Source organism: Ranitomeya imitator, chromosome 2 (assembly GCF_032444005.1).
Source record: "Ranitomeya imitator isolate aRanImi1 chromosome 2, aRanImi1.pri, whole genome shotgun sequence".
Taxonomy (NCBI): Eukaryota; Metazoa; Chordata; class Amphibia; order Anura; family Dendrobatidae; genus Ranitomeya; species Ranitomeya imitator.
Window position 1 is genome coordinate 371265928 of NC_091283.1, and position 11200 is coordinate 371277127.

General features: G+C 39.7%; 1 protein-coding gene across 2 annotated transcripts; it reads right to left on the minus strand.

Annotated features, from left to right (window-relative positions):
• Positions 1 to 266: 266 nt before the first annotated feature.
• On the minus strand, positions 267 to 10418 carry LOC138663951 (oocyte zinc finger protein XlCOF7.1-like). Of its 2 annotated transcripts, none has more exons than XM_069750335.1 (7): positions 10365 to 10418; positions 4393 to 4539; positions 4084 to 4263; positions 3877 to 4000; positions 3698 to 3795; positions 3409 to 3499; positions 267 to 2593 (listed from the first exon to the last, which is right to left on the minus strand). In XM_069750335.1, exons 1-7 carry the CDS (start codon positions 10389 to 10391, stop codon positions 1587 to 1589), a joined length of 1674 nt encoding a protein of 557 aa, XP_069606436.1. In that variant the 5' UTR covers positions 10392 to 10418; the 3' UTR covers positions 267 to 1586. The 2 variants fall into 2 exon arrangements, with proteins under 2 accessions (XP_069606436.1, XP_069606435.1); XM_069750334.1 differs by having other exon boundaries at positions 267 to 2596.
• Between the last annotated feature and the right edge of the window lie 782 nt (positions 10419 to 11200).

Genomic DNA, 11200 nt, shown 5'->3' on the forward strand with positions numbered 1-11200 from the left:
CCTAAGTATATAATTCCACATGTGTTAATTCATAGTTTTGATGCCTTCAGTGTGAATGTACAATTTTCATAGTCATGAAAATACAGAAAAATCTTTAAATGAGAAGGTGTGTCCAAACCTTTGGTCTGTACTGCATATACAATGTGTATATATATATAAACATATATATATATATATATATATATATATATATATATATATATATATATATATATATATATATAAACAAAGTCTTATCTCCTAGCTCTTATTTTAAGATCAATGCATACAGTGAGTATAATAAGTATTGAACAGGTCACCAATTTTCGAAGTAAATATATTTGTAAAGCCGCTATTGACATGAAATTCTCACCAAATCTTGGTAACAACCCATCCAACCCACATAGGAAAAGAAATCAAACCACAGATGTCAATCAACTAAGTATATACTGTATATGTATCTTATAGCTCAACCACTCGCCTCAAAAAAATAAATTTAATTTTTGCATTAGCATTTTTCGCTCCCTTTTTTCCCCCTAGTCAGAACTGTTCCATTTTACCATGGATGTAACTATTTAAAGGATTTGATTTTTGCTGGACGAATTGTTCACTTGGATGACACCAACAATTTTTTCCATACAATGTACTAAAAAAAAGAAGCAAAATTCCAAGTGGGATCCAAGTGGGATACAATGGTGAAAAAAAAAAATGCAAGTCGGTCATTGTTAATTGGATTATGCTTTTACATTATTCTATGTATGGTAGACATGACCTGGATGTATGATTCTCCAGGTCCGTACACCTAAGTCGATACTTAGATTTTTTTTTTATATTAAGAGGTGAAAAAAAATCTGAATTTTTAAAGGAAACAAAATTTGGTTGTGTTGCCATTTTCCGAGACCCGTTACATTTGTGTTTTCCCATTAATAAAGCTGTATGACAGCTTATTTATTATGGTGTGCCAGGGTGGTTTTGTTTGATCTTTACAACAGTTTGACTATTTTTTATTGCATTTGTTAGGGAGGTGCGGTGAATGAAAAATCCCAATTCTGACTTTTTAACTCTTAACAGAGTTTACTTAATTTTCTATTTTCAAAGATCAGACTTTTATGGATGCAACAAAAACAAATATGTATTTCTGTATTATTTCTTTATTTTGAACGTGATTCCAATGTGCATTGTGCCTACAATGTGTATTGCTTTAATTGCACCTCTAGTGACATTATGTCTGTAGCACATATGACAGCTGCAGTCAATCACTTTGCGTAGCACTGCTGCCACTTTAGTCGTGAGCCACTGAGCTCAGTGATTGGCTGCAGTTGTCACATGTACTACAGACATGACATTACTGCTACAGCCTGTAATCGAAGACTGAAGCAGCAGCAGAGAGCTACACTAGAGCAGTGAGAGGGGAGAAATGCTGATTATATTATTTGTAACACAGGAAAGCAACTAGTCTACAGAAGATTGAAAGAGGAAACAAGAGAAGGGCTGAGGAGACGGCCTGAGGGCAGAGAGGAGAGGACCTGAGAGCATTAGGGCGGGGAGGAGCGCAGAGGAGAAGACCTGAGTGTGTACTTATTAAAACATTTCCCGAATTTTGAGCATCAGAATGGTTTCACTCCTAAGTGAGTTCTTCTATGTGGAACAAGACATGACTTAAATTTAAAACATTTACCACAATCTAAACATACAAATGGCTTCTCCCCTGTGTGAACTTTTTGGTGCTCAACAAGATTTGATTTCCATGCAAAACATTTTTCACATTCTGAGCATGAAAATGGCTTCTCCCCTGTGTGAGTTTTTTTATGGTAACCAAGAGTTCTTTTGGTAGAAAAACATTTCCCACATTCTGAGCATAAAAATGGCTTCTCTCCTGTGTGAGTTTTCTGATGCACATTAAGATGTGATTTTTGTGCAAAGCATTTCCCACATTCTGTGCATAAGAATGGCTTCTCCCCTGTGTGAACTCTGTGATGTTTAACTAAAACAAATTTATGTTTAAAACACTTCCCACATTCTGAACATGAAAATGGCTTCTCCCCGCTGTGAGTTTTTTGATGGTCAGCAAGACCTGATTTCTGAGAAAAACATTTCCCACATTTTAAGCAGGAAAATGGCTTCTCCCCTGTGTGTCTTCTCTGATGTCCATTAAGTTTCGATTGATAGTCAAAACGGGCTCCACATTTTGAACATGAGAATGGCTTCTCCCCAGTGTGACTTTTCTCATGTCTTATAAGATGTGCATTCTTCGTAAAACATTTCTCACATTTTGAACATTTAAATTTCCTTTCCTTGTGACTTTTCTCATGTTTAACAAGATTTAATATATCTACATAGCATTTTCCACATTTTAAACATGCAAATGGATTCTCCCCTTTGTGAGATCCGTCTGGTTCGCTATCCCTTCTGTTATTTTCATTTTGGTTAATAGTCTGTATTGAATCAGGAGAGAAAACCTCTTGAATTGGATCAGATGATAGATCTTTGCTGTGAAGGGCTGATGGTATATCTGGGATAATTTCAAGCTCTTCATATGTTTCTTGTGTGATACCATGATCATCTTCTTTACAATCTTTAGAGATCACATGTCCCTCTGAGCTTCTGGTACAATCTACTAAAAATATTAAAGATTACATTTATATAATCTTAATAATCATTATTAAGTGTACATAAATCCATACAAAATTGCAAGGGATTTAAAAAAAAAAAAAATCGAGGTCAATAGAAGGCTAAACAAAATACAAAAAACAAAGAATTCTGATAAAACACTGTGATGTCAGGTAGCGTTATTAAAGCATTTGCTATTAATCATGGCATCACAACTTGTAAATAAACGGTATAATAATTCAAAGCTTAGCAACAAGCCATCACACCCATGTGTATGTATACAAAAATATTTGGAGATTAAGAGAGAAAAGAGATTTCTTGGTCATCACGTGGATGATTAATATTCCCCTCTTGAGGTACAGATATCCAACTGGATTATTAGCAATATTAAAGCATCTACATTTATCAGTTCCACAAAAATTCTGGGAACAGAATTTTACTGACATGACACAGGAACTTCTAATATCTTTCCCATCACCCTGCAGCCTTATACAGAATTATGGGCTTTGCTTCATGAATATCAATAGCTTGTGGGCCCCAAAATAGTCAAGAATAGTGTGAGATAATGTACAAAATGACTTAAGTGGATTTACCATATTCCTTTTAATGGAGCATATTTCATCAGTATTTGTATATCATTATTTTATTATATAATACAAGATCATATTTTAATCCATATTTATTTACTATTTTGACAGAAGGGTTGAAACTAAAGCTGAAAAACCTTTAAGATCACAGAGATCACAACAATACAAAATGGTTCCAGATTGTGACTGAGAAGAATCTGTGATGTTTCTGCAGTTAGTGATTACTACTCACCTGGGTAGTCATGTGTAGGAATCTCCTCTTTACACTGCTCATCACCACTCACATATGTCTCTGTAGTATTAATATTGGTCACATCGTTACCCTGAAACAAATATTGTAAAAGTCACAGACAGATGGAGAAGTTACATCTATGATCAGCTCTAATCCTGCCATCTCCACCGTTCTTATTACACAAGTATAAAATATATATTATCTGTGGATATAAGAAGACTGAACACAAGACCTTCACAGCCGTCTACACATCATAGGGGAGATCTCATGACACCTTCTCTCCATCTACCTGATGATCCTGAGGAATATTGGGATTTTCTAGTTTACAGTCCTGTGGAAGAAGAGGATGGAGACATCTCTCTGGTGTTGTCCTCTTACTGGAGAGAACTGGAGGAAACACACGCAGGGACTGAATTCATTCTTTACATAGATAATTATAGGCCGTGTGTATTTATTTCTGTCTATTACCTGGTGATGTGAAGGGCTGTGAACCCTTCATCATGACATCCTGGTACAGATCTTTGTGTCCTTCTAAATACTCCCACTCCTCCATGGAGAAATAGACGGTAACATCCTGACACCTTATAGGAACCTGACATACAAAACGATACTGTTATTCCCACGATCCTTTCATAGCGTTACTATATAATGTCCCAGCATTCCCAGCAGTGTCACCTCTCCAGTCAGCAGCTCAATCATCTTGTAGGTGAGTTCTAGGATGTTCCGGTCATTGATGTCCTTATGTATCAGGGGGTGAGGTGGAGGCTCTGTTATTGGGCTCCTAGTTCTTCTCCAACCCGGAGACACAGTTACTTGACAGCGCTCACTGGAGGTCTTCTTCACTACTGTGTAATCCTGGTTATGGAGAGACACATTAATAAATCTCACTACAGACATTTCCAGAGTCCTCACCTCTCCAGTTCTGTCCATCTGTTTTCCCCACAGATAAGAATGATGTAATGTGACGTCATCAGAATCTCTCACCTCTCCAGTAAGCCGGTAGAGGATCTCTAGGGTGAGGTGTAATATCTTCACCATCTTGTCCCTGTCTCTCCCCATCCTTGATGGATCAATCAGGAAAATTCTCTTATATAGAAGATCTTCACTGAGAGGATCCAATATTGTAGCGACCTAAATGGGAAGAAGGGGATGAAAAATTATAGAATCATAAAAAGTACAATTTCTGGAGCCAATAGGGGGAAGCATACAAAGAGGTATATAGTAAATAATATTATGAGTGATGGAGAGCACAGTTTTACTAAGAAAAGAAGTTGACAAACAAACTTCATAATTTATATAGAGATGAGGGGTTGCTATGGATATACAGTTTTTTGATTTTGCATTTAACGCTGTCCCACATAGACACCTAATGGGTAAATTATCTGGTGAAAGAAAGTTGTCACCTATGAATCGGTGGGAGCCCGACTGCTGGAATCTGCATTGACTAGCAGAATAGAGAACTGTTATCACGGTTACAAAGCAGTGGCAGTGCGCATGCTCGACTGGTGCACAATTCATTCATTATGTGGCTGCGTGGTGCTCTGCTTTTTTCAGCAGTTTCATAGAGAATGAATCAAGTGGCTATTGGTTGTCAGTCCTGTTGCTCTATTTTGTAAAGGGGATACAAGTTCTCTGTTGGAGATAAGGCGTAAGTTTTCTCCTTGTGGAGAGTGACATGCCAGGTCTGGCACGCCAGTATGAGGAGACTTAAGTGCCTTGCATGCTCCTCTGGGTAATTAAATAGGCAAATTGTTTCTTCAGAGAAGAAGAGGACTTGAACTCTAGTGCCATCTATTGGCATTAGTAATACTACAAGTCAATATCGACCATTTAACGAGCCTTGCAATATGACTCAGGATAAAAGCCAAATAAAAATCTTAATATTCAGATATGGTGTTTCGGGGCATTGCCTCTCATCAGTGCAAAATATTAGATCTGATTTGGCTAGGTGAGAGGCTAAAGGTACCTTCACACATAACGATATCATTAACGATATCTTGCTTTTTGTGACGTAGCAACGATATCATTAAGGAAATCGTTATGTGTGACAGCGACCAACGATCAGGCCCCTGCTGGGAGATCGTTGGTCGCTGAGGAAAGTCCAGAACTTTATTTCGTCGCTGGATCTCCCGCTGACATCGCTGGATCGGCGTGTGTGACGCCGATTCAGCGATGTCTTCACTGGTAACCAGGGTAAACATCGGGTTACTAAGCGCAGGGCCGCGCTTAGTAACCCGATGTTTACCATGGTTACCAGCGTAAACGTTAAAAAAACAAACACTACATACTTACCTTCAGCTGTCTGTCCCCGGCGCTCTGCTTCTCTGCACTCCTCCTGCATCCTGTGTCAGCGCCGGCCAGCCGGAAAGCACAGCGGTGACGTCACCGCTCTGCTTTCCTGCTGACCGGCGCTGACAGTGCAGAGGAAAGCAGAGCGCCGGAGGACAGACAGCTGAAGGTAAGTATGTAGTGTTTGTTTTTTTAACGTTTACGCTGGTAACCATGGTAAACATCGGGTTACTAAGCGCGGCCCTGCGCTTAGTAACCCGATGTTTACCCTGGTTACCGGGGACCTCGGGATCGTTGGTCGCTGGAGAGCTGTCTGTGTGACAGCTCTCCAGCGACCAAACAGCGACGCTGCAGCGATCGACATCGTTGTCGGTATCGCTGCAGCGTCGCTGAGTGTGAAGGTACCTTAAGACTGGAATCTAGGGGATAAGTTTTCTCCTTGTGGAGTGTGACATGCTAGGTTATGGTGAATGACAGGTACTCTAAATGGTCTTCGGTTATAAGTGGCACGCTACTTGGAACAACAGGAAGTATTTGAAGGGATAAGACTAGGTGGCAAGAGGATCAAAGCCTCGTATTTTGCGGATGACATAATACTTTATATAGATGTGGAGAGAGATTTGCCAGAAGTATTAGATCTCTTAGTAGTTTTTGATTAATTTTCAGGCTTCACCTTACATAAAAGCAAATGCAAAATTCTACAAATGTCAGACAAAGATAGAAATGAAACAGGAAAAAAAGAAATATATGGTATTCCGTTAGCGGGAACGCATTTCACATAATTGGGTATCAAGTCAGGAGCTGGAAAGATGGCAAAATCTGCCTTGGAGCTTATTGAGAAGGAGACATCTTTTAAAAATGGTGAATATTTCAAAACTTATGCAATCACTAAAGATAATACCGGTTCTCCTAAAACATCTAGACGTAGAGAGGATAAATTCATCTATCAGGAAATTCATATGGAAGGGTTGGAGGCCCCGTATAAAATTAAAACCACTGATAGCAGCAAAAAAGGGGGTGGGGCAAATCTACCAGGCGTAAGAAAATACAACCTGGCGTGTATCTCCCAGCACATAATAGATTGGTTGAAAGATACTAATAAATTCTCTGACACGGCCCTGAAAAAATCATATGCAGATCCATGGAATTTAGTTGCAGTATTGCAGGCACCACAAAATACAATTCCTACCAAAATTAAAAACTCAATAGTATACCGGGACATGATAGCAACATGGAAAGATCAGAAAAATTCTAAAATTATCATGGAGAATTTCAGTGATTTGCCCTTGTAGGGGAATCCAGTGTTACGGCAATTAGGGGAGATCAAGTTATTCCAGGAATAGAAGCTGAAGGGGATACTCAAAATAGCGCATTTATTGCGCGAGGAAGAGAGTAGGTGGTTCACTAGAGAAGAGATTGCATCAAAATTTGACTTTAGTAAACACCAATTTCTACAATGCGAACAAATCAGATAAATGTAAGGAAAGAAACTCAAAGAAACGCAATGGATACTCTTATTCGACCAAGCAGGCACACACACAGTATATCTACGTTATACAGAGGTTTCAAAGAAATTCTGGGGAAATTGTAAACAGTACAAGTATTAAGGTCATGGAATAGGCAAATAGAGGGAGAGGAAATGGAGTAAAAAAATCCTAGTATGGTGGAAGGTAGTACGGAAGAATATTTTGAGTGAGGTTTGGAGGCACACATAGTTTAGGATCATGCATAGAGCAATCTAGGCTTTTAATATACCAATATCCAAAATTATGAGAAATTGTCTGACACATTGTCCAAAATGCAAACTTAAAGATTCAATCCTACTACATGGGTTGTGGAGCTGCCGTAAAGTACAAGAATTCTGGAAAGACATGTAACGTATATTGGAAAACACGGGTGCTAAGAGTGTTCCTCTAGATCGGTTACCATTTCTTTTCCACTACTGGAGGAATGCGGACGATGTACAACAAAAAGAGAATGAAAAGCTAACCCTAATATTCCATACAGTCTGTTAATAGCCAAAAGAAGCTTGTTAAAACATTGGTTATCTGAATCTATTCTAAATTGGAAAGCGATAACAGGCCGAGTGAAGGCTATATTCCATTTGGAATGGATGGAAGCAGAACGTGATAAAGAAAGAAGTGTTAAATCATTTATGATAAAATGGAAAGGCTTTTTACTCAATTATTATACAAAGGAGGAACTTCATAAAATCATGAAGCCCTTTCACCAGACCAGTTGGTATTTATTGGAAGACTTGGGTGGAACATTAGCGGAAGTTAATAATATTTGATCCAAATGTGGAGGGAAAAGGGGGGAGAGATACAGGCTAACAGAACATGGTATAGAGATTAAAAAAGGAAGCACAATATCCGAGGGGTTACTTTGGTCAAGAGAATGATAGGATAGGCGTGAACACTGGAAATATATATAGTGTATCAGTATAGTATAGCCTGCATGTCTGGGTACAGGGAGGGTAATTGGGGAATCATGTTTATTTTTCTTCTTCAATTACTCTGTGATCCTTTCATTTTGAAAATAGAAGAAAGGAAACTAAAATCTGAGAGTTTGTAAACTAAGTGTATGTAATGTTATTGTCCAATTATAGATGTTAAAAATCAATATAAAAGCATTGTTTAAAAAATAATGCTTGTGGTGAAGAAATCAGTTTTGTGGATTTTGTTTAATATATGTTTGAAGTTTTCTTATATTCATATATTTGTGTATTGGGGAGGGCCTGTGGGTAGGGTCTTCAGCTCTGCTTCGGCCTCTCCACTGCCTTTGGTGTCTTTATCTTCTTCCCATTTTATATTTTGAACCGACGCTGTCCCACCCGCAGCATGAGGTACGAAGATATGATTACAAGAAAACTTTAAACACAGATTAAATGGATTTCTTCACCAAAATGTCATTTTAATCAGTATAACATGGCCATGTTTGTACTTTACTTAACAAAATCCTGCTGACAGGTCCTCCTTAAAGGGAGTCTGTCATCCCCAAATTCATATATGAGCTGCAGTCACCAGCATCAAAGGCTTATCTACAGCATTCTGCAATGCTGTAGATAAGCCCCCGATGTAACCTGAAAGATGAGAAAGGTTATATTATACTCACCCAGGGGCGGTCCCGCTGTGGTCCAGGTCCGATGGGCGGTGCGGTCCTGTCCGGGGCCTCCTATCTTCATAGGATGACATCCTCTTCTTGTCTTCATGCTCCGGAGCAGGCGTACTTTGTGTGCGCTGTTGAGGGAAGAGCAAAGTACAGCAGTGCGCAGGCACCGGGAAAGGTCAGAGAGGCCCGGCCCTGCGCACTGCAGTACTTTACTCTGCCCTCAACAGGGCACACAAAGTACGCCTGCGCAGGAGCCGCAGCAGGAAGACAAGAAGAGGACGTCATCTGATGAAGATAGGAGGCGCTGGACAAGGACCGCAATGCCCATCGGACCGGACCGAATCGGCACCACCCCTGGGTGAGTATAATATAACCTTTCTCATCTTTCAGGTTACAACGGGGGCTTATCTACAGCATTACAGAATGCTGTAGATTAGCCCCTGATGCTGGTGGCTGCAGCTCATATACGATTTTGGGGGTGACAAACTCCCTTTAAGTATGACAAGTGATTCAGTGAGTTTAGAAGAGTGTAGCTTGTGTTAATTCATAGTTCCATTTCCTTGTTTATATTCCAAGTTTTCTGCAATCCATGTTAGCAAAATTTGCTTCCTTTTTTCGACAATGCCATTCAGTGTACATCTTGTCGCATGTATGCAGTCCTTGACCAACCGTTTGAGGGTGCATTCTGCTGTGCGAGATGGGTGCATGTTGTACATTTGGTCATGGCACAAATCAGCACTCTCTTTTCTAAGACTTATTTGGAATGCAGCAACAAGGGACATATTTATGCCCAGCCTTTACACCGATGCCTCCACCCTGTGCCAGTCATTGAAATGGTTGCCCATCTGCAATAAAGTTCAATATAAACTTCTCCCAGCCAAAAAAACTTCACACAGTTCTGCACTGCCCTACATCTCCTCTCTCATCTCTGACTACCATAGTTTGAGGCATTCCCTAAAAACACATCTCTTTAGACTGGCCAATCGCCTTAGCACATTAATCTATCTCCTGTTCTCGCTTCCTAACTTTTCCTCAGCATCTGGTCCCTCCTATCATGTTTACCTGCCCTCCATGGCTGTACTGTACACACACTGGCTGGTGGCCGGACGTTGTAGCATTATGTGAATCCCCCCTATGTATTTTATGGATGGCTGGACCATTTTTACCATTTACGTTATATGTCGCTCTCATTTCCTCAGAGATTGTGAGCAGGAACCTCACTGCTCTTGTATCTGTTGATCTATGTGATTATTGTTGTTCTGTTATGTCTTTATTGTCTGTACAAGTTCCCTCTAATGTATAGCGCTGCGGAATATGCTGGCGCATAATATACACCATAAATACACTGACTTTATCGCTGGGTGCAGGTAACAGGTAAAAAGGTCCACTCAGTACAGCTGAAGCCTAGACACTGTCCTACTAGGTCTGTACCAGAACAAGGGGGTTGGAGGCCAGGATGTAGCTGCAAGTCCTACCACAAGGAGGCACCATCTCCGGGAATGGAGGGGTTACTGCCCCCTGCCCCCACCCATTAATGGGGAATCTCCAGCACCTACCTCCACCTGCAGAGCGGCACTCCACATATATGGCTGTTCTGTGCGCACAGGACCTGGGATGAGGTCACAGTAGGGGAGGAGTCAGGACCGGATTCAAGTTAGTCTGCAGTTAGCTATTAGTTATTAGTTAGCTATTCGATTTTCCATGCATGGTGAATTATACATAGAGTGGATATTGTTTGGGTAAAATTTTGATCAGGACTTTGAGACGTTTATTTTGACTACTTGTGGTCCTGGGTTATTCACATAAATCGCTTATGTCGCACATAATCAAACGCACTCAATCGTACGTAAATTCAATTTGAAAAGAGGTACCCTTGACCACTAGTACTCAAAATGACCAGATCAATGTCCTGAACAATATTTGTCAAAAAAATTATCAACTCTATGTGTAGTTCAGAAGTTATTCACGTAAATCGCTTATGTCGCGAATAAACAAACGCACTCAATCGTACGTAAGTTTAATTTGAAAACAGGTACCCTTGACCACTAGCACTCAAAATGACCAGATCAATGTCCTGAACAATATTTACCAAAAAAAATATCAACTCTATGTGTAGTTCAGAAGTTATTCACGTAAATTGCTTATGTCGCGCATAATCAAACGCACTCAATCGTACGTAAGTTCAATTTGAAAAGAGGTACCCTTGACCACTAGTACTCAAAATGAACATATCAATGTCCTGAATAATATTTGCCAAAAAAAAAATCAACTCTGTGTAGTTCAGAAGTTATTCACGTAAATCGCTTATGTCGCGCATAATCAAACGTACTCAATCTAACAAATATTGCCCCAAAAATTCACAACTCTATGTATAGTTGAAGAATTATACAAA